Source organism: Urocitellus parryii, chromosome 9 (genome assembly GCF_045843805.1).
Source record: "Urocitellus parryii isolate mUroPar1 chromosome 9, mUroPar1.hap1, whole genome shotgun sequence".
In the NCBI taxonomy this organism is placed as follows: domain Eukaryota; kingdom Metazoa; phylum Chordata; class Mammalia; order Rodentia; family Sciuridae; genus Urocitellus; species Urocitellus parryii.
Window position 1 is genome coordinate 37,283,902 of NC_135539.1, and position 21,110 is coordinate 37,305,011.

At 49.5% G+C, this 21,110-nt stretch overlaps 1 protein-coding gene across 2 annotated transcripts; it reads right to left on the reverse strand.

Annotated features, from left to right (window-relative positions):
• Positions 1 to 385: 385 nt before the first annotated feature.
• Chst12 (carbohydrate sulfotransferase 12) lies at positions 386 to 21,100 on the reverse strand. 2 transcript variants are annotated; one of them, XM_026405679.2, is made up of 2 exons: positions 21,034 to 21,100; positions 386 to 2,857 (listed from the first exon to the last, which is right to left on the reverse strand). In XM_026405679.2, exon 2 carries the CDS (start codon positions 2,771 to 2,773, stop codon positions 1,517 to 1,519), a length of 1,257 nt encoding a protein of 418 aa, XP_026261464.2. In that variant the 5' UTR covers positions 2,774 to 2,857; positions 21,034 to 21,100; the 3' UTR covers positions 386 to 1,516. The 2 variants fall into 2 exon arrangements, with proteins under 2 accessions (XP_026261464.2, XP_026261463.2); XM_026405678.2 differs by having other exon boundaries at positions 21,009 to 21,092.
• Between the last annotated feature and the right edge of the window lie 10 nt (positions 21,101 to 21,110).

The following is a 21,110-nucleotide window of genomic DNA, read 5'->3' on the forward strand; positions in this document are numbered from 1 at the left end:
AAAAAGAAAAGATGCTTCTAAAGGAAGCTGGGTGACTGTGGAGGCAGAGCTGAGGGCACCCAGCAGCCACAACCTCCAAGGATTCCGTCCCTCTGGGCCTAGGCAGATGCAGATGGTGCCCCACTGAGCAGTGCCAGCTCTCCAGGGACTGGGAGGCAATGACCAATCCATAGATGGAAGGAAAAGACCAATGTGCTGCTGCAGCACAGACCCAGATGCCTGTGTTGCGGGTTGCAAGCTAAAACTGCCCAGGAGCGTGAGCCAGATGCTGAACAAGCCTCCTCGTTCAGCCTCTGGGGCTCCCACCCAGCTGGGTCCTTCAGACCTGCACATTCAAAGTCAGGCATGTCCTTGAGGGTGAACAGCACTGGAGCTAAAGCTCCCAGGCTGCAAGATGGTGGCACCTGAGCTCTCCTCAGTAATGCTGGACACCACAGAAAACATGTCCCAGGGACAACCTCCAGTGCACACCATCCCTGCTGGCTGCAAATCCTGACAGCCACGACTGAACTTGGGTTAAAGGGAGGGCTGCAGTGAGAAGGGCTTTCCTCTGTGACTCTGACCCGAAGATGGTTTACCCATGACCCCTCTCAACAGAAAGCCTGAAAGATCTGGCTGCTCAAACACATCACTTAGTAAAAGGCTTTCACCCTGGACCGATTTGTCTGCTGCCCTTCTACAAAAACAGGCAAGGCCTGTGCTAGAGTATGGGAGTGGGTGTGATGACCGGGGTCCATGTGTTGGGTTTGGTCAGGTAGGTCTAGGTGAGGGAGGTCCTTAGGTTGAGTGGGTGAAACCTCAGATGAGGCTGTGATCCTGTTGGGCTCTGGCCTCCAGTTTGCTGATACAATCTCTCCCTCTCACACACAGTCCCGTCACTGCCACCTGCCCTAGATCCTCACCAGAGCCAAGCTGATGCCAGCACCAGGCCCTTGAACCTACAAACTGTGAGGCAACAAACCTCTTTTATTTATGAAATTACTCTGCTTTGGGGATTTTGTTATAGTAACAAAAACCTGACTTAAACAGCCCAACTTCAAGTTTAGGTGCCTTATCTCCACTGAAGACGCTTAAGATGCCTCCCTCCTCCACCGCAGTGTGTAGGTCTGGAGCCCCTTGACCACCAGGCCCCACTTTGCATGCATGTGTTTCCAGATCTGAAAAACCACGAGATTAGTGAGAGCGCAGGTGCCACGCTTTACTCCAGCTTCCTCCCACTTTCATATTAAATATCTGAAATATATTAATCTTACAAAACAGTATTAACAGTGCTCAATGAATACAGGCTGTGGAGTAAACAATAAGTCCCGATTGCAAAACCATGGGTTATTTAAAAAAAAACTGGAGTGTGTGTGCTGCGGCCCAGATTCCCCCGGAGGTCTCCCCAGGGGAGCGCGTGGCATTTCCGACTGCATCAAACTGGGAGGAAAACCCAGGACAGCCCTGTCCTCAGGAGACGCCCCGCGACCCTTGCTCAGTTTGAAGGAGCTGAAGGAGCGCACGTTCAGGCAGGGGCTCAGTCTCTGAGCAGGTTTTCGGGCTTGGGGTAGCCGAAGAGCACAAAGTCGGCCTCGTAGAGTTTGTAGAGCTGCTGCCTCCAGGCCAGAGGGATCTTGGCAAACCAGTCCTCCTCCCAGCTGCTGGCAGTTCTGTTCCGGTAACTCGGGGGGAAGTGGAGCCGCGTGTCCACCTTGAGGAGCCTCAGGAGCTGGGCGGCATCCTCGTCCAGGGTCTCCAGCTTCCCCACGAAGTCGTAGTCTATCTGGCACGGGTGGCACAGGCGGTACACCTGCCGCCAGTGCTCGTTGAAGGGAGCCAGCTTCTCGGTGTGGGGGTCCAGCAGGTACTGGATGAAGTTGGCGAAGGACACCTTGAGGCCGGCGCTGAAGGCCTCGCTGACCGAGGCGGGCAGGCTGGTGTGGTTGGCGTACAGCCTCAGCATGGGCACCGCGAACTTGCGGTAGAACTCGTCGTTCTCCAGCTCGAACTTGCTGCGGAAGGCCGAGATGAGGCGCACGAAGGGGTCGCGCACGAACAGGAACTTGGTGTACTTCTTCAGCTTGATCTTCATGAGGTGGCGGGAGAACTTGCCGTAGCGGCGCCAGAACTTGTTGAAGGTCAGGTGGGTGCTGGAGTTGTGCACGTGTTCGCGCGGGATGTCCAGCGGGTCGCGGTAGGGCGCGCCGCCGTCCAGCAGGCTCTCGCTCAGCACGATCATCACGCGCTTCCAGTTGGTGCAGGCCACCTTGGGCACGTAGCAGTAGATGACCCCATGGCGGTCGTCCACGATGAGGTGGTTCAGCTCATAGTTGGGGATGTCATCGAAGGAGCGCTCCTTGGTGGGGAAGGCCAGGCTGGAGTTGGCGCAGAAGTCCCGCAGCACACTCCTCCTCTCGGCCTGCTGCTGGCCCTGGTCAGCGCTCTGCTGGGCGTCATGGGGGGACCAGTCGTAGCCCCGAATGCTCTCCTCCAGGTGGCTCAACGCCGGCTTGCCAGAGGCCAGCAAGGGCTGCTCCGTCTTTTTCCTGGAAAGGTCATTCTGCTTCGAGCTGGAACTTAAGAGCTTATCCAAAAACTCATCCACATCAGATGCAAACTCCTTCTCCTCCCGCTGTCCGGGGGTGGGCAGGGATTCCAGGGTATGTGGCCTGGACAAAGATGTATGCAGGTAGAAGTGGGCAGTGCCCACGTTGTCCCAGTACACGATGATGAGCAGGATCATGAGGACGGAACCCAGCACCAGCCACAGCCGGAAGAGCCGGGGCTTGTTCATGCTGCCCTGGCCAGGGCTGGGCCCGCAGCTGGACCCCTCACTTCAGCTTCATGGAGACATGGGGCATGGCGCTAATGGACAAACCTGGAGAGACCAGAAACACAGGGTTAGAGGCTGAGATCCAGTGAGATCTTTCTCTCCCACCCAGAAGGCCCACCCTCTGTCCTCCCTCCCACCCCACCTCCATCCCACATTCAGATTCCTTTAGGGGCCTCATCAGTCACTCCAACTTCTTTGTGTGACTATGGCCAATGCCACCCACCAGGGCCAAACAAATAAGTATGACAAGGGAGGAGAGCAGCAACAACTGAAAAAGAGGATGGTCTAAAGAAACCAGATCACAGACGCTGATCCTTGTGAAGAGAAGGCTTGAAAAAGAAGAGGGGGAGGGGGAATCGGAAGTCAGTCACCAGGAGGCTGTAGCTAAGTTGATAAAAATGCTAAAGATGGCCAGGCACGGTAGCACACGCCTGTGAGCCCAGTGGCTTGGGAGGCTGAGACAGGGGGATCCTGAGTTCGAAGCCAGCCTCAGCAACTTGGAGACCCTAAGAAACTCAGTGAGACCCTGTCCCTAAATAAAAAATATTAAAAGGTCTGGGGATGTGGCTCAGTGGTTAAGCACACCTGGGTTCAATCCTAGGCACCAAAAAAAAAAAAAAAAAAAAAAAGTCTAAAGATAACTTCATCTAAAAACAAAAACCAAAAAACCTGCCAAGCAGATGTGGACCAAATAAACCCACCAGAGTCAGGGCCTCCTTGATGTGGAAAGGGCAGAGAATCCACTTCTTTCATGTGGATTCCTGAGTGTGGGATCTCAGGGTCATATGGTAAGCCTGGGTCAGGGGGAGGATCCCTGAGGAAGAAGGGCAGCAGTCCCACAACTGAGGCCAGGAGTGTCCACGGTGGACTAACGACAGAAACATCTTTTGGGTAACAACAGTTCTATGCGAGCCAAAGACCAAGGAGAAACTGCACCTACCCCCAGAGTTCATCAGGGCCACCCTGGGACTGATCTTCCAGCCCCACAAAAGCAGGTGCCACATCCCTGACCCCCTAGTGGGCACCAGCTGGTGTTGGCGGGGCCAAGCAGGGAGCTGATCCTGTCTCCACCCAGGGGAGCAGGAGGTGCTCTGCCCCCCAGCACAGTGCCAGTGTGATCCTGCTGCGGAGCTGGGCCTCAACTCCACTTGGCATCAAAGGGTGGGAAGGAGATGATGCGAGGCAGGACAGCTGCACTCTGATTCCTCCTTGCATTGCCACTGTGGGGGCCTGGTGGGGAGCTGAGCTCCACCCACTCTGACCCCCACCAGCATCAGTGGGCGGAGTGAGAGGGGTGGAGGTGGGGTGGCTGGCACTCCGCTTTCTTTACTCCTCTTCACTGGGGATGGAAAACATTAGTCATGCAACATAAATAAAAAGAAAGCAGGAGTGGCTATGTTAGTATCAGATAAAGTAAACTTCAGAAGGAAAAATGTTATTAAAGACAAACATTACACAATGACAGAAAGTTTGACCCACCAGGAAGACACAATAAATGTGTATGCACCAAACAACAGGGCTTCAAAACACACAAAGCAAAACTGACAGAGCTAAGGGATCTATAGACAAATCTACAATTCTAGTGGGAGACTTCAACACTCCACTCTTGCTGAGTGAACTACTAGACAGGAAATCCACACGGATATGACACCAGCAATCAGTAGGATCCAACTGACAGGCACAGAATGCCCCCCCACCCCCGAAGCATCCCAAAACATCACCATAGCAGATGGAACCTGAATGAACTTAAAAGAACTGAAATCATACAGAATCCTTTGGCTGTAAAGGAATAAACCTAGAAATCCATAACCGAAAAGATAATTGGAAAGTCTCCACACTTGGAAATTAAAGGACCCCCTTCTAAATAATCCTCTGGTTGAAGAAGCCTCAAAGGAAATCGTAAAACACACACAGGACTGAATGAAAATGCCAAGGCAACGTGTCGAGCTCCAAGGGTTGCAGGTGGAGCAGTGCCAAGAGCAGAAGCAAAGACGGAGACTGCAGATCAATAACCCAGCTCCACCTCGAGAAGCTGGGAAGGAAGAGCAAGATAAACCCAGAGCAAGGTAAACCAGAGCAAGCGGGAAGAACAAGGGCAAGAGCAGAAATCAACGAATCTGGAAACAGGTAAACACAGAAAAATCAACAACAAAAAATCAAAATTGATAAGCCTCTGGTAAGACTGACCGTGATAGAAACGGTCACCAGGAATAACCAGGAATAAGATGACACGGAGCCTGCAGGTAGAGAGGGTGACAAGGGTGGACAACTACATGCTCACAACCCAGCAGCTTAGATGAAATGGACTGGTCCTTGAAAACCACAAACTCCCCAAAGAAACAGCCCTATTCTCATGGAAGAAAGTGAATCTGTAATTTAAAAACTCTTGAAAATGTAAGGGACCAGGTTTATTTTGGACTGGCCAAACAACTATGCATAAAAAATTAAGGAGTTACAACAAAACAAAATATAAACAAATTGGACTTCATAAAATTAAAAACTTTTGTACAACAAAAGATAATAATACCAATAGGATAAAAAAGCACAGAATGGGAAAAATATTTGCAAATGATATATCTGATAAGGGATTAACATCTGAAATATATAAAGAACTCATAAACCCAACAACACTCCAATTTTAAAAAGGGCAAAAGTCTTAAATAGACATTTCTCTAAAGACAATATACAAATGTCCAATAAGCACATGAAAAGGTGCTCAAAATCACTAGTCATCAGGGAAATGCAAATCAAAACCACAATGAGAGGGCTGGGGATGTGGCTCAATCGGTAACGCACTTGCCTGGCATGTGCCGGGCGCTGGGTTTGATCCTCAGCACCACATAAAATAAAATAAAGATGTTGTGTCCACAGAAAACTGAAAAATAAATATTAAAAAAACAATTCTCTCTTCTCTCTCTTTAAAAAAAAAAAAAAAACCCACAATGAGAGCCAGGAGTGATAGGGCATACCTGTAATCCCTGCAACTTAGGAGGCTGAGGCAGAGGATCACAAGGTCAAGGCCAGCCTGCGCAACTTAGGAAGGTCCTGTCTCAAAAAACATTTTTAGGGCTGGGGATGTGGCTCAAGCAGTAGCACGCTCGCCTGGCATGCGTGCGGCCCGGGTTCGATCCTCAGCACCACATACCAACAAAGATGTTATGTCCGCCGAAAACTAAAAAATAAATATTAAAATTCTCTCTCTCTCTCTCTCTTAAAAAAAAATAAACATTTTTATTTTTTATTTTTTAAAGGCTAAGGGTGTAGCTCAAAGGTAGAGCATTTGCTTAGCATGTTGGAGGCCCTGGTACTAGTACTGCAAAACAAAACAAAAACAAATAACAAACACAACATACCACCTCATACCTATTAGGGTGGCAACTATCAAAAATCTGAAAACAGCAATTACTGGGACGTGGAGACACTGAGCCCACATGTTCTGCTGGTGGGATGCGAGACAGTGCAGTCCCATGGAGGACAGTATGGAGGGTCCTCAAAAAATTAAAACAGCATTAACCTATGACCCAGTCATTCCACTCCTGAGAATATACCCAGAAGAGTTGGAAGCAGGATCTTGAGGAGTTATTTGTACCCTGTGTTCACAGCAACATGATCACAAAGGCTAAAATAACAAGGATGCAACCCAAGTGCCCATTCATGGATAAATGAGTAAACAAACCGTGGTCTCTGCATACAACGGAATATTACTCAAATCTTAAAAAGGAAGGAAATTCTGACACATGTTACAATATGCATGAACTTTGGAGGACATTATGCCAAGGAAAATAAGAGATACAAAGGGACACACATCATATGATTCTATTTCTATGAAGTAGTCAGAGCAGACAAATAGGTAGAGACAGAGTCTAGAAGGGGGAGGGAAGGATGTGGAGTTAGTGATTCAGGGAGCATTAGTTTTGCAAGATGAGAAGATTCTGGAGATGGGTGTTGGATGGCTGTGCAAGGGAATGTGCTCAACTCCACGATAAAAGAAAATTAGGGGAAGAAAAAAAGAAAGAACAGGAGCTATAACAGGGCTCTTGGGTGCTGTTAAAGAAATACAGCAAAACGCAGGCCAGTGTGTTTCTGGCTGTGTGGGTGTGAAGTCCACTACATGACTCCAGTGCAGGCTGAAACCGGGCCTGCTGCTGAGGCCACAACTCACCCTTGCTCCCGTGACCTGCCCGAAATCGCCGACTGACTTCCCTGCAGTCAGCTATTAAACAAACATTTAAGTTTTTAAAAATATATAGTGGTGCTCCCTGAGATCACTTCAGACAACCAAAGCCCTGGGTGTCCACCACTCAACTCTGTGACTGGTCCAAGGCCCTGTGGCTCTGAGTCCATGTGTGACCAGACTTGCTTGGGCGCGGTCCCTCCCAGGCCTTTCACATCATGGGGACAAGCCTTCAATTCTGGCTACAGAGGGAGTCACCGATGGGTCTGAGAGGCCACGATTCATTTTTAACATCAAGGGAAGGCCTCGTGTTGTCATTACTAACCTCAGACAAGCCACATAAACAGCAGTTGTGGCAACAAGCCCGCTGAGGACATGGCAGCTCTCGGGCAGAGTCCTTCAAAGAGGGAACTCTGTTACTTTAAAACTCGTGCAGCGCTGCGGTTCTTAGAACTGCAAGGAGCAAGAGCAAAGGAGGAAAAAGGGCTACCAACAAGATCGCCAAGCGTCACTCTCTTTATTTATCTATTTATTTTGCAGGGCTGGGAATGGAACCCGGGGCCTTGCACACTAGGCCAAGTGCTCTCGTACTTACTGAGCCACACCCCAGCCCCAAGCAGTTCGGGCATCTGGAAACTTCTGGCCCTGGGGCCACACAGCTCCAGCCTGAAGACCAGGTAGCACTTCACTGCCTGGTGACAGAGAGACATGGCAACCATGTGGGCGCAGGTGGGCTGAATACCAAGGTCACGATCCAACTGCCTCAGAAATAGGAACTGCACTGACCTCAGAAAGCCCTTTCCATTAAAAAAAAATAAAATAAGGGCACTATTTCCAAAGGCAGATCTCCCAGTATTTCAAAATCAGTCAACACAAAGCCCTCGTGTCCTGCGGCAGGAGCGGGCCGAGGCATCAAAGGGAGAGGCCTGGCCTCTGCCTCCCCAGGGAGACTCAGAGAGCAGAGGCTCGCTCAGACGCTCTAGCCAGAGAGCTCTGGGAGGGACTCCTGTCCCCTACATGCTATGACAACAGCACAGGGTTTAAACCCAAACAGCTGCTGGGCAGACGAGTTGTCCTCTAGCTTGGAGTGGGCTGTTAGGTCACTTCTGTTCTCGCACATGACACATAAGGCACAATGCCATGGGTAGACTTGGGAGCTTAGAAGGCAGGAACCTATGCTGGGGCCCAACCAGTCTCAACAAGGCTTCACACCAACAGTGGGCAAAAGCTGGGGGCAGAAGGAGCCACTGGTGGTGGGCAGCAGTGGCCTCAACTGCCTTTCATCCAGTCCACCCATCATCTTGAGCAGGGCAAGAGCCGCACCAGATTCACCTTAAGACCTCAGTAAGGCCGGGCGTGGTGGTGCACACCTGTAATTCCAGAGGCTTGGGAGGCTGAGGCAGGAGGATTGCAAGCTCAAGGCCAGCCTCAGCAATTTAGTGAGACCCTAGGCAACTTAGCAAGACCCTGTTTCAATTGCAAAAAAAGACCTTAATGAGACATTTCCCACATTTTTAAAGCAGAGCCAATGGCTATGGTACCAAGAGATCAGGTAACATGCGACGGCACTGAGTGCCCACCCAATTGGTCAGATGTTATTCTGCCTGTGTCTGTGTTTCTGGATGAGTTGAACGCGTGCATCAGCTGGCTGACAAAGCAGTAAGCCCTCCCCAACATGAGTGAGCCTCAGGCAACCCACACGGGGCTCAAACAGTGCCAAAGGCTGGGCAAAAGACACTTTGCTCTCTGAGCCTGGCTGGCTGTAGGAGGGGACACAGTCTCCTCCAGCCTTTGACAGTCAGGGAACCCCATGAAAAACAGGACCCTTAGGATTATCAAGGGAAATAAAAAGCTAAGGCAACTCTTGGCCTCATGGCCCAACAGCCATACTAGAAAATCAGTAGTTAAAAGGCAACCATCTCTAAAGTCACAGGAGCGACATAGCATGCCAAGAGATGCAAGGCTGGGAAAGTCATCCCAGCCCTCCGAGACTATGTGGTCAGCAGAGACCCCAGCTGAACCCAGACAAAGCAGGGTCTGCACTACTCAGAAAATAACAGTATAGAGACTCTCCCAGATGATCAGGGCCACTCCAGGCGTTAAGGGACATAGAGCAGTCACTGGAGTAACCACAGTCACCTGGACCTTGCTAGCACAGTGATACACACACACCCAGGTAGTGATCAGTGACCAGACACTCGAGGCCTGAGGAGGTATGATGAAGAACAGCACAGGTGGGACAGGCCCACCTCCACCTGTGGCTACATCAAGAGACCAGGTCCTGCCCACCCAGCAGATGCCATAAAAGCTCTGTACCTTTGCTCCTGCTTGGGTCAGCCTGGGGTCTCTGTCCTCCTGTGCTGTTTCCTTCTAGCTCAGGCAGATGTCCTTAATAAAGCCTTAGCTGTGTTTAAAGTCTCCTTAGGTCCACTGTTCGTTTCTGCAGTCTGGATCCAAGAACCCAAGTTCAGTAACACCTTCAGACTGGAATTTATATCACTGCTCTCCTGGTCTGGATCTCAGCCTCCACAATCGTGTGTGAGACGATTCTTTAAATCCATCTCTTCACACACCAGCCCTCACATCTGACTGGTTCTAATTCTCTGGAGAAGCCCAATACTAGCATTTGCTTTGCCATTTAGTCAGGGGTTTTTGCAGGTGCGTGTTCACTGCAGAGAGTAAACAGAAGTGATCCAGTCAGTGAAAACCAGTCAGTGTTAAGCAAAGGAAGCCAACACACTCGGCACGTGGCAAGGATGTCAGAAACACAGAGACATTCAGCCTGTCTGACAGGTATTCCAGGGGACGGCCCACAAGTCAATTTTTCCCATGTAGCTACCCAGCGTCTCAGCCAGGTTTGTGGGAAGCCCATTCCTTCCTGACTGAGTCACTCTGGCACCTCTGATCTTTTTCTTTTTTTCAGCCAGGTTTATGGAGGTATGACTTATGCACAATAAAATCCCCTCTTCTTGTTAAAGGTACAGTTGGGCGAGGTTTGGCAAACATGCCCTACAATTAAAACACAGAACATTTCCGATACTCCCAAGAGTTCCCTCATCCCCTGCCTGGTCACCCAGCTCCAGATAATGCCAAGCTGTTTTCCAGAATATAAATGGAGCCACAGAGGACAGGCCACTGTGTATGGCTTTTTCCACTTAGCATAACACTTCTGAAATCCATCCAGGTCAGTGTCAGTAAAAATTTCCTTTTCTTATTGCTGAGTAGTATTCACAGTATGAATATACCACTGTTAACCTTTTTCCCAATAATGGACTTTGGGGTAATTTCCTTCTTCTTCTTTTTTTTTTTTTTTAAAGAGGGAGAGAGAGAGAGAAAGAGAGAATTTTTTTAAATATTTATTTTTCAGTTTTCGGCGGACACAACATCTTTGTTTGTAAGTGGTGCTGAGGATCGAACCCGGGCCGCACGCATGCCAGGCGAGCGCGCTACCGCTTGAGCCACATCCCCAGCCCAATTTCCTTCTTTTTGAATAAAGCTGCCACTAACTTTATTGTATTAAGGCCAGAACTTTTTTTTTTTTTTTTTAATACTGAGACTTTCAAAAAGCGTGACAAGGAGATATAAACAAAATCAAGTGCCTTTTTCAGCTGTTGGGAAATTCTGCAAGATGCATAAAAGATATTCTATACCAATGCTAGGAATTCATTTAAAGACCAATCAAACTGACTGACTGTTGAAGTGTGGCATACAAATCTTAGATTGCTAATGACTACTCAGTTATGAAACGGTAGGGGTCCCACACTGACATCCACAATGCTGCATGGAGACAGTCAGATTCTAAACGAGTGAAGAGCTGTGTCAAACATGTGCATTAGCAGCCTTGACATAAAGAAGTCTTTTCCCCTAAGTGCTGGGCTCTAGAAGCATGGCAGTCTCCATCAAAATCCCAGCAGGCTTTCTGGAGAAACTGAAAAGCTAATTTTTCAATTTACTAGGAAATATAGAAGACCCAGAATAGCCAAAACAAGTGAAAAGGAAGCACAGAATTGAAGAAGTTAAAGTAGCTCATTTCAAGACCGATGGTAAAGTTGGCAAGTAGCAAAGCAGTGCTAAGGGCACAGTAAGCTATGTGGAAGACACGTCCACAAACGCCAAGTCCAGAAAGAGACCCCACCTATGTGGAGAACTTATTTTCAACAGAGGTGTCAATGCATTTCAACAAGGAAAACAGTTGGGCATGGTGGCACATGTGTGTAATCCCAGCAGCTCAGGAGGGTGAGACAAGAGGGTTGCAAGTTCAAAGCCAGCTTTAGCACCGGGCGCGGTGGCGCACACCTGTGATCCCAGCGGCTCCGGAGGCTGAGACAGGAGGATCGTGAATTCAGAGTATTTTCAACAAATGGCTCTGAAGCAACTGGATATCTGCATGGGGGAAAAAATGAAACTCAACCCTGAACTTCGCCCCATACACGAAATTTATTCACAATGGACCAGTGCCCTAAACACAACGCCAAGCTATAAAAACTCCAGAGGGTAAGATCAGGCAAGTCCTCAAAAGGCTCATGCTAAAGGCTTGGTCCTCAATGCAGCAACGTTCCGAGCTGGGACTTCGGGGAAGTGACTAGATCTCGAGGGCTCTGGCCCCCCAGTCCAGGCACTGATGGATTCCTAATTTCATGGCATTATGGGAGGTGGTGGAAATTATGGGAGGTGGGCCTCGTTGGCAGAAGTAGGTCACTGGGGGTGTGGCCTGGAAGAGTATTTCTTGAGCTCCACCCTTTCTCTGTCTCTGCTTCCGGGCAGATGCACCAGGCAGCTTTCCTCAACATGTCCTTCCGCCAGGATGTGGGGCCTCACTTCAGGCCCAGAGCAATGGAGCAGCCAACCCAGACTGAAAACTGAGGCTGGGAGCCCAGATGAATCCTTCTTCCTCTAAATAGTTTTCTCAGGTATTTATTGCAACAATGAAAAGCTGACTGATACTGATGCCAAAAGCACAAACCATGAGAAAGTTTTGGTGAACTCAGGTGTTTGGTTTTTTTTTTAGCACTGGGATTGAGCCCAGGGGCACTCTACCACTAAGCTACATCACTAGGCCTTTCCTTTTTTTTTTTTTTTTTTTTTTGGTACCAGGGAATGAACTCAGGGGCATTCCACCCGAGCCACAGCCCCAGTCCTATTTTATTTTATTTAGAGACAGGGTCCCACTGAGTTGCTTAGCACCTCACTTTTGCTGAGGCTGGCTTTGAACTTGGGATCCTCCTGGCTTAGCCTCCCAAGCCTCTGGTATTACAGGTGTACACCACCGAGCCAGGCCATCCCTAGGCCTTTTGACTTTTTTTTTTTTTTTTTAAACAGGGCCTCCCTAAATTGCTGAGGCTGACCTCAAATTTGCAATCCTCTTGCCTCAGCCTCCCAAGCTGCTGGGACTACAGGTATGCACCACAGTATCCAGCTTAACTCAGGCTCTTTAAATTTCACCATTAAGAAAACTGACCAGAACTGGTTACAATGGTGCATGCTATAACCCCAGTGACTCAGGAGGTTGAGGCAGGAAGATCGCAAGTTCCAGGCCAGCCTCAGCAACTTAGCAAGGTCCTTAGCAACTTATGAGACCCTGTCTGAAAAGAAAATATAAAATGGGCTGCTTATGTGGCTCAGTGGTAAAGTATCTCTGGGCTCAATTCCCAGTGACAAAAAAGAAAAGATAGAAAGAAAACCTAAAGCCAGACCATAAGCTGGGAGAAAATATTCTCAATATACACATAATGCAGGATTTATATTCAGAACTCACAAAAACCTCTTAGATCTAAATTAAGAACACAAACAATCCAATTTAAAAAATGGCAAAAAAAAATTGGAACAGACATTTCACAAAAGATGTTCAAATATTCAAAATACACGGAGGAAAGTGCTCGTCATCATTAGCCACCGGGGAGATACCCGCCTCCCACCACTGAAGTAGCCCAGATGAAGCAGACGGCCGGCTGCTGGTGAGGATGCCAGACAGGTGGGGCCAGTGTGGGCGCAGATGGTCCAGGGCCCACAGGAGAGAGCCTGGCGGTCTGCAGTAAAGGCAGACATACAGTCTGCTCTTCCACTTCTAGGTGCTCAGGAGAAACAAGCACCTGTCCACACAAAGATCTGTATGAGAACGTTCATGGTGGCTTTATTCAAAATAGTTAAAAACAGAAAACCACCCTGATCGCCGTCAGTGAGAGAGTAAATAAACAAACTGTGGGGTCCTCATCCCATGAACACCACCGGCATAAAAAGGAATGGCCAGTGATTCACACGCACCAGACAGATCTCACAGACATGCTGGAAAACGATTGCCAGACACGAGCGCACGCTGTATGATTCCACCTAAGGGAAGCTGGAGAGAAGTAAGAGCAGTCTCCTCGGACTGCAAAGGAGCACAGAAAGCTGGCAGGAAGGAGCCCACCTTGCTGCCTGCAGAACGGCTCCATGGCTCAATGCTTCCGCATCCATTTAGTGGAACGCTTACAAATGCAATTTTGTGTGTGTGTGTGTGTGTGTGTGTGTGTGTAAATGTTATCTTAATACATTTCACTTAAAGTTAAAATTTTTAACAAGTCATGGACACCAGGTATGGTGGAACATGCCTGCCATCCCAGAGATTCAGCAGGCTGAGAAAGGAAGATGGCAAGTTCAAGGCCAGACCCAGAAACTTAGCAAAGCCCCAAGTCACTTAGCAAGACCTTGTATCAAAATAAAAAGTAAAAAGGATTGAGGAGGGCTGGGGATGTGGCTCAAGCGGTAGCGCGCTCGCCTGGCATGCGTGCGGCCCGGGTTCGATCCTCAGCACCACATACAAAGATGTTGTGTCCACAGAGAACTAAAAAATAAATATTAAAAAATTCTCTCTCTCTCTCTTAAAAAAAAAAAAAAAAGGATTGGGGATATAGCTCAGTAGTAAAGCACCCCTGGGTTCAATTCCCAGTAAAAAACAACAACAAAAGCCAGTGGTCTCATGAAGTTGATCTCCAGAGGCTGAAAGTTCTCAACAAGAATGCAGTAGTCACTGGGTACAGTGGCTAACGCCTGTAATCCCAGCAGCTTGGGAGATTGAGGCAGGAGGATAGCAAGTTCAAAGCCAGCCTCAGCAACAAAGAGTCTCTAAGCAACTCAGTGAGACTCTGTCTCTAAATAAAATACAAAATAGGGCTGGGGACTATTTGGCCGACTGCTCCTGAGTTCAATCCCCAATACCCACCCCCTCAAAAAAGAATGCAGTGGTCCATGGTCCAGCTCTCACAGACTTCTACAAGATGATTGGTGCAGAAGTTTTCACGTGAACACTTAGGGGCTGGGAGAAAAGGGAGAGTCAGAGACTGAGTCCTGACTTGGCAAGCAGCCTGCCTGGCATGTCACTTGTATCTGAGTTTCACTCAGTGGCAGAGTGCTTGCCTGGCATGCACAAGGCCCTTGGTTCCATCCCAGCACTGCAAAAATACATAAATAAAATTTTTGTTCTAAGAAGTTTGCACATAAAAAGAAAGAAAGAAAAGCTTTAGCTTGCCCAAATCTGCAGAGATAGCAAGCAAGCTGGCACCTGAGCTCTGGCCACTGGTCTGAGAGACAATTGTTCCAACTGCTGTGCTCAACTGGCCTCTGTGGTATAATTGATGCAGAATTGGTGGGGTTTTATTAAACATTTGGCTCTTTATTACCTTTATTTCTGAGAGAATTAGCTCCTTCGTGTCCAAACAGCCAAGCTCTAAAATCAAGTGACATGACCTTCATTGAGAAGTCCAAGAATGTTTCAGATTTTATTTATTTATGCTACTGGCAAAAAGATCAGAAAGTACTTACTGCTCTTACAGCTTAACAAACATTATATAAGACAAATAATCCCCTGCAGCTCTACTGCTGTGGGAAGTTTCTGTTACTGGGGTCAACAGGCACACTGGGCATACCCCGAGCTGCCCAGCTCTGCAATTTACACTGTGGGCTGCATTAAGCCAGATCTTGCCATGATGATGGTTTATTTGCTTATAAAATTACTTCATTGTGTTTAGTTAACCCTGCAAACTAAATCTGACAGGATATACAGATAAAAATAAGTAATAAAGGGTCACACTGATGAGAACAGAACATTAATTTATGTCCTGGAAGACCTGAATGAAAATGGGGTGCAGATCTGGCCTTTGAAATAAAGACATCCTCCTAGAGCTGGGCCTGGGCACCTGGGCTATCAGACCACATGAGCTCTTTCTTTCCTGATCACCACGTTCTCAGTTGCCATCTTACAAGTGGATGGGATTTTAGCACCTTTCTACCAGCCTGATTCCCAAACCCGACTTCAAGTTCTCAGAAGACAGGGATCGGGTCTACTGTATCTTGTTCCACACAATATTCAAATACTCTTGCATGATCCAAAAGATAACTCATTTACAAGAGTTAAGTCAATTCAAAGACATGATTTCAAAGGAAAATAATAATATACTTCATCATTGATAAACTTAAAAACCTGCTTGGGGGATTTATTTGCAAAATCTACCCAGACCCCACCCTCTCTCAGCCCACAACTGCCCACATGCTCGCCATGGTCTGAGCCACCGTCAGCCCTCAAGCCGCTGCATTAGCCTCCGAACCCTCTCCCTTCTCTGCCCTCCTGCCCTGTGATCAACCAGGGAGCCAAGGCTATCCTGGTAAAAGCAGATTGTGTCAGCTCAAAATCTATGCTCAAAATCCTGCAATCATCTGGGCATGGTGGTGCATGCCTATAATGCCAGTCCCTCAAGAGGTTGAGGAGGAGAATCATGAGTTCAAAGCCAGTCTCAGCAACTTAATGAGGCCCTAAGCAACTTAGTGAGACCCTGTCTTAAAATACTAACTAAAAAGGGCTGGGGATGTTGCTCAGTGGTTAAGCACCTCTGGGTTCAATCCCAGGTTCAAAAGAAAGAAAGGAAAAAAATCCTGCAATCATTGGTATCCCCTAGTTTCCCACTTACAGCCCTTCCAGCGGCTCTGACTAGCAACCCAGTAATCTCACCTCCTACCCCTGTCTTCCTTGCTGACTCCAGTCAAGCTGCTTAGTAGGGCAGGCTTCTACTGCAGCCTCTGCACGGACCATCCCTGTGCTGGAGGGCGCCCAAGCTATCCCAAAGCTCATCCTGGTGAGACCTTCCCCAGGCTTCTCAAGGAGGCAGCTCCCAGCCCCACCCCGTAGCCCAGCTCCTGCTTCTCCACAGCATCATTCCCACTTGGGTCCTAGTCACATCTGTCTGCTTACTGTCACCACCTGCACAAAACAGAAACTTCAGGAGGGAGTTCTCTTCCTGCTTGTCACAGCTGTGTCCTCAAGGCTCTGGGAAGTGCCTTGAGGACACAAGGAGGTGTTGTGCTAATAAAAACAGACACCACGGACCCTGCTCATTTCTGAAACCAGTGGCAGGTGAAGAGGGCTCATTAGCCCTCTACCTGTGGTTCCAATTTAAAAATCCCTTTACAAACATTAAAAGAAACAAAAATGGCTTAAAAAAAAAAAGCACCAAGACTCTGACAAGTGTCCATGAACTGGAGACAGGATACAGAGAACAAGGACAATAATAAAGAGGAAATGAGAACAAGTAAATTCTGCCTGCTAAGAGGGGCCTGTGCACAACACAGGCGGCACTGGTCTCTCGCTCCACCAAAGCAGGGTGCTGCTTGGAGAGCCTTTGTACAGTGTTGTACCTGCACATCCATCAAGGGGTTAAACTGTCCCCAACTAGGAAGCACAGCAGGCCTTCCCTCCTTCCCCCACCCTCACCTGCTAATCTGCTGATCTTAGTGTGTGACTCCTGCTCACCACGTGCCTCAGAGCTACCGCTTAGCTGTTCTGTTTGGGGACTGAACTCCCACCAGGGCAGGCTGAGAATGGAGCTCCCTTCCCCCGCCCTTGACCCTTTACACGCCTGCTATCCCCTCCCCACCTGGTCCCCACACAGGAATATCATTCCGATTAGAGTAGCAGTGAGTGTTTACCCACACTGTCACCAGTGTGGAGAGACTATTCACAGCTCATCCTGGACACCGTAATTATTTTTCTTTGCCCGCACAATGGTTTATTTTCCTGGGAACTAATAACAGTCTTGTGTTTTTCTTTGCTTTGTTTTCCGTGCACTTATCACTAATCCAGCCCAACTCTGCCAAGGTTTAAATCTCCTCTGCAGATGTCCCAGCACATCGGGTGTCCTGTTAATTTCATCATCTCCTTCTTCCAAAAAAAGTCCCTTCAAGGAGCTTTGTGATCGGCTCAGGGCAGGGACCTCAACTCCCAGGGAGCTGCCAGGCACCAGGCCCCACCCTGCCTGCAGCCAGCTATCTCCCCACCCCCATCTCTCTCTGGTGCACCAGCTTGTTCCGGGATGGCATGTTGGCCAGTCACCTCCTTAAAGTTCAGAGGTGGCAAATTTGGGGAAGTTCTTGGAGATGTCAATTCTACCCTCCTGCCCCTCACGGTTGACAATGTTTTCCTTCAGAATTTTGAAAGCAAGGCTCTTTGATCTTCTAGTGTCCAAGGCTCCTGTGGAGTCCAAAGCCATGCTGCTTCTTGGTGAGTGGGGACCTGTCTATGGTCTGTTTTTATTTATTTTTTGCTAGAAGTTACCACAGATTCTGTGTTCCCGTGTTCTATGAACCTACAACAGGGTGCCTTGGAGCGGGCCTCAGAGATCTTTCTCCACCTCACTCATCACTTAAATTCTGGAGCTGACAGCGTCACTTTCAGATGAATCCCTTGCATGCCAAACTTCCACTAGTCTCTGCCTGATACAGCATCCCTCACCCCCAGATCCTCTTGCCCAGGCTTGGTGGGGATGGAGCTCTGCACACCAGGGCTACCTGAGCTCTCATCCTTGGTGCTGGGCAAGTATGTGGGTTCCAGAAGTTATTCTGTGAATGATTTCATGCTCTTTTCTCAGTTCTTTCTTGCTGAAACTCTTAATATTCAGCTGTCGATCTCCTGAACTAATTCTTTGATTTTCTTCTTTTTTTCTCTCATTTTTTTCCATCTCACTGCTTTTCTGTGCTACTTTTATTTTATTTTATTTTTGTGGTGCTGGTAATTGAACCCAGAGCCTTGTGATTGCCATCTGTTCTACTTTCTGAGAGTTTCTTAACTTTATTTTTTACTTGCAAACTGGGTTTCTTATTTCCACGGTCACTCTCTATATCCAAGGGTTCTCTTTTTGGATCTCTGAACATTCCTTTTTTGGTAAAACTTTCCATCCTTGTTCCATGTCTGTAATATCTTCTCTCCTCTTCACTGCAGAGCAGGGGCGTCTGCTTCCGGGGTCTCCTTCCTGCACACTGGTTGCTGCTCCCAGGCGAGTGTCCCACCCGGGCTCCCACATCAGGGTGCTTCTTTGGTGTCCTTGGTTAGCTGTGCACACTTCAGGGATGGGGGTAAAAGAACCTGGGTGTTTTGAACACTAGGAGAGGGTTATTAATTTTGAACTCTGTTAGTAAGTGATCCAGCCAGGCCTTCTTGCCAGGGTCTCCCTTTATTAATATTTTTACGTCTTTTCTCTTGGGCTTCTCAGATTCCCCAAAGACTTAGCCATCCTCCTGCCTGGAGGGAAAGACCCACTGGTCGAGTTCTGGAGCTTTCTTGTGGCATCCTCTTGTGTTCTGAATAGCAGTGCACCTGCCCCCCACCCCCGCCCATTCTCAGTGGTGCCTGGTGTTTCCCATTCTTGTCTGAAATACTTTTAAAGTTTCTAAATAGTTACAGAAACCACCTCCTTGGTTAACAGCAGGAAGCATTATGTTAGAAGGTCAGTTATCTCCAGGCACCAGCCCTGACTAGAGCCACCAACTGGGTGTGAAGCTTACAGCTACTTTCTGAAGAGAAAGAATCTGAAACTTGAAACTAAAGATTTTAAAATTAGAGATTAGCTGCATTTGTTTCAGAATTATCAATAAGCAGTCTCTTTTCTACCTATAGCACCTTCAGCCCTGGGCCTCTCTAGAAGAGAATCACCCACCAGCCTTGATACTTGTGCAGAGTGACAGTGACCTGCCTGGCCACAGGCAGCCCCGCAGTGGGCTACGTCTTCCCCCCTCCTGCTCCCACCCTGCTCCAGCAATTCCTCATCAAAGGTGCCAATGATGCCCTCAGCGCCCATTCAAGACATCCAGCTACCTCTGCCTTCTCTCTGCCTCTCCCCGCAGCCCACAAGACCACCACCCAGGTGAGTCTCTAGCTTCTTGCCGCCCCCCATTCTCTCAGCCACTGTCTTCAACACCCCCTCCCCCTGTAAGCCTACCCAACAGTCTGCATCTCCCCAGGCCCTAAATCCACTTCCTATTTCCACTAGTATGACTAGCCTGTCTGGAATACAGATCCAACCATCTTCCACCCAGACCTCAACTGCTCCTCTCCAAGGGCATGAAACTCAAACTCCCCAGCTTGGCTTTCCAGGTCCTTCCCAATCATAAACGCATCCTTCCACCCAATCCCCATTCCAGGAGGAGCAACTCCCAGGTATCTCCACTTCCACCGCTCTGCTGCTACTCTGTGATATTAAGAAACAAACTGTCAATATGTGCACAGTGAAGACGAATTTCAAACATATTATGAGGGGTAAAAGAAGTCTGTCTCAAAATGTTGCATACTGACTCCACCAGAGTCTTCCCCAAACTCATCCCCCAAGGCCGGCTCCACTGTGGAAAACTTCAACTCAACAACTAAGCTGAGCGGCTCCCTCTTCCCTCGCTCTGCCAACGTGTGGCTTGTAGCACCAGCCACCCTGCATTAGCTCCAGGCTGACCATGGAGCAGCCAGCCCAGGGCAAGGCCCTTGGATGTGCACTATCCAGCCCAACTTGCTGTCCTGCACGTGACTGGAGGTTTGATGGAGCTGGGGTGCATCGGGTGAGCCGACCCTGCCAGCCTGCAAGCCTCAGCACAAAGTCCTATGGACTCATGTGCAAGCCCCTTGCCATCCCAGACAGACACACTTCAAACCCACAAAAAGGGGATTTCACATGGCAATTTCCAAATTATCCTTGTTTTCTCTCCTTCCACCCAGACACCAGCGCTGACTCACATTCCCAACACATGATGCTCCCAGAGAAGGGCTGACCCAGGCTAAGCCGGGTCCTGCCGTGGGGGCAGGGAAGGCCCAGAAAGCTGCTCCCAGATACCCAGAGCACTGGTGACAATGCAGGGCACCCGCAGACAGACGCCGGGACTTCACATTCTTATTCATCCCTCCAGTGTCGGATTATAAAATAAATAATTTAATAATTGTGAAAACACTACAGTTTGTTGTGCGCCCTGCCAGACGGAACCCCTGTGCGGGCCAGGGGCTTGCCAGCCATGCCTTTGGGCCAAGAGCCCGAAGAGAAGATAGGTCCTCCTGTGAGCGGCTCATGCAAGGCTTCCCCCCCCTGAAGAGGCAGGGGGGCTCCGACTGGAGCAAAGGGTCACTTAGGTGATGCTCTGCCACCTCCGCCTGGAGCTGGGGTCTGCGCTCTGCTGGCCTGACGCAGCGAAGGGAAGCGGAGTTGGAGCAGAAAGCCGCCCGCACACTGGGGGGCAGGTGTGGACCCGGGGGCTTGGGTGGGTGCACAGTCTCTGCCCGCGGGGCAACGCACACTAACCACCGCCAGGGCTCCTGGGGACGGGTTCCGCGGGACACTGCAGCACCTTTGTCATCCCTCAACAATTATTGATTCTGCTCGCAGATGCTCAGGCAGCCAAAGAACAAAACTGCTAACGCCGGCAGGGCCAGGAGCTCGGTCGCCGGAGGAGAGGTGGCCCGCAGAGGGGTAAGGGGAACAGGCGGCCACACGCTTTCTCCGCGCATCCTGCGGGCCAGGACCCCGCAAGCAGAGGGCTCAGAGAGGGTGATCGCCAGGCCAAGGTCACACAGCGAGCCGGTGCAGGGACTCGAACCCGGGCCGCACCGGACCTGCCAAGGCCGGGCGGGGAGCACCCTCAACCGGCCACAGCGCGCCCCTCTCGCGGGACCCCGGCCCGTCCCCGCCTGAGGACCGAGTGCCGCACGGTCCGTCCCACGCCCTAGCCCCGCGCTCCTTTCCTCACCTCGTCCGGGCGCCCCTTTCCTCACCTCGCCAGCCTCCGCCGCCGCGGCCGCGCGACTAGCGGACCCTCTCCAGGCACGGCCCCGCCCCCGGCGCCGAGGTC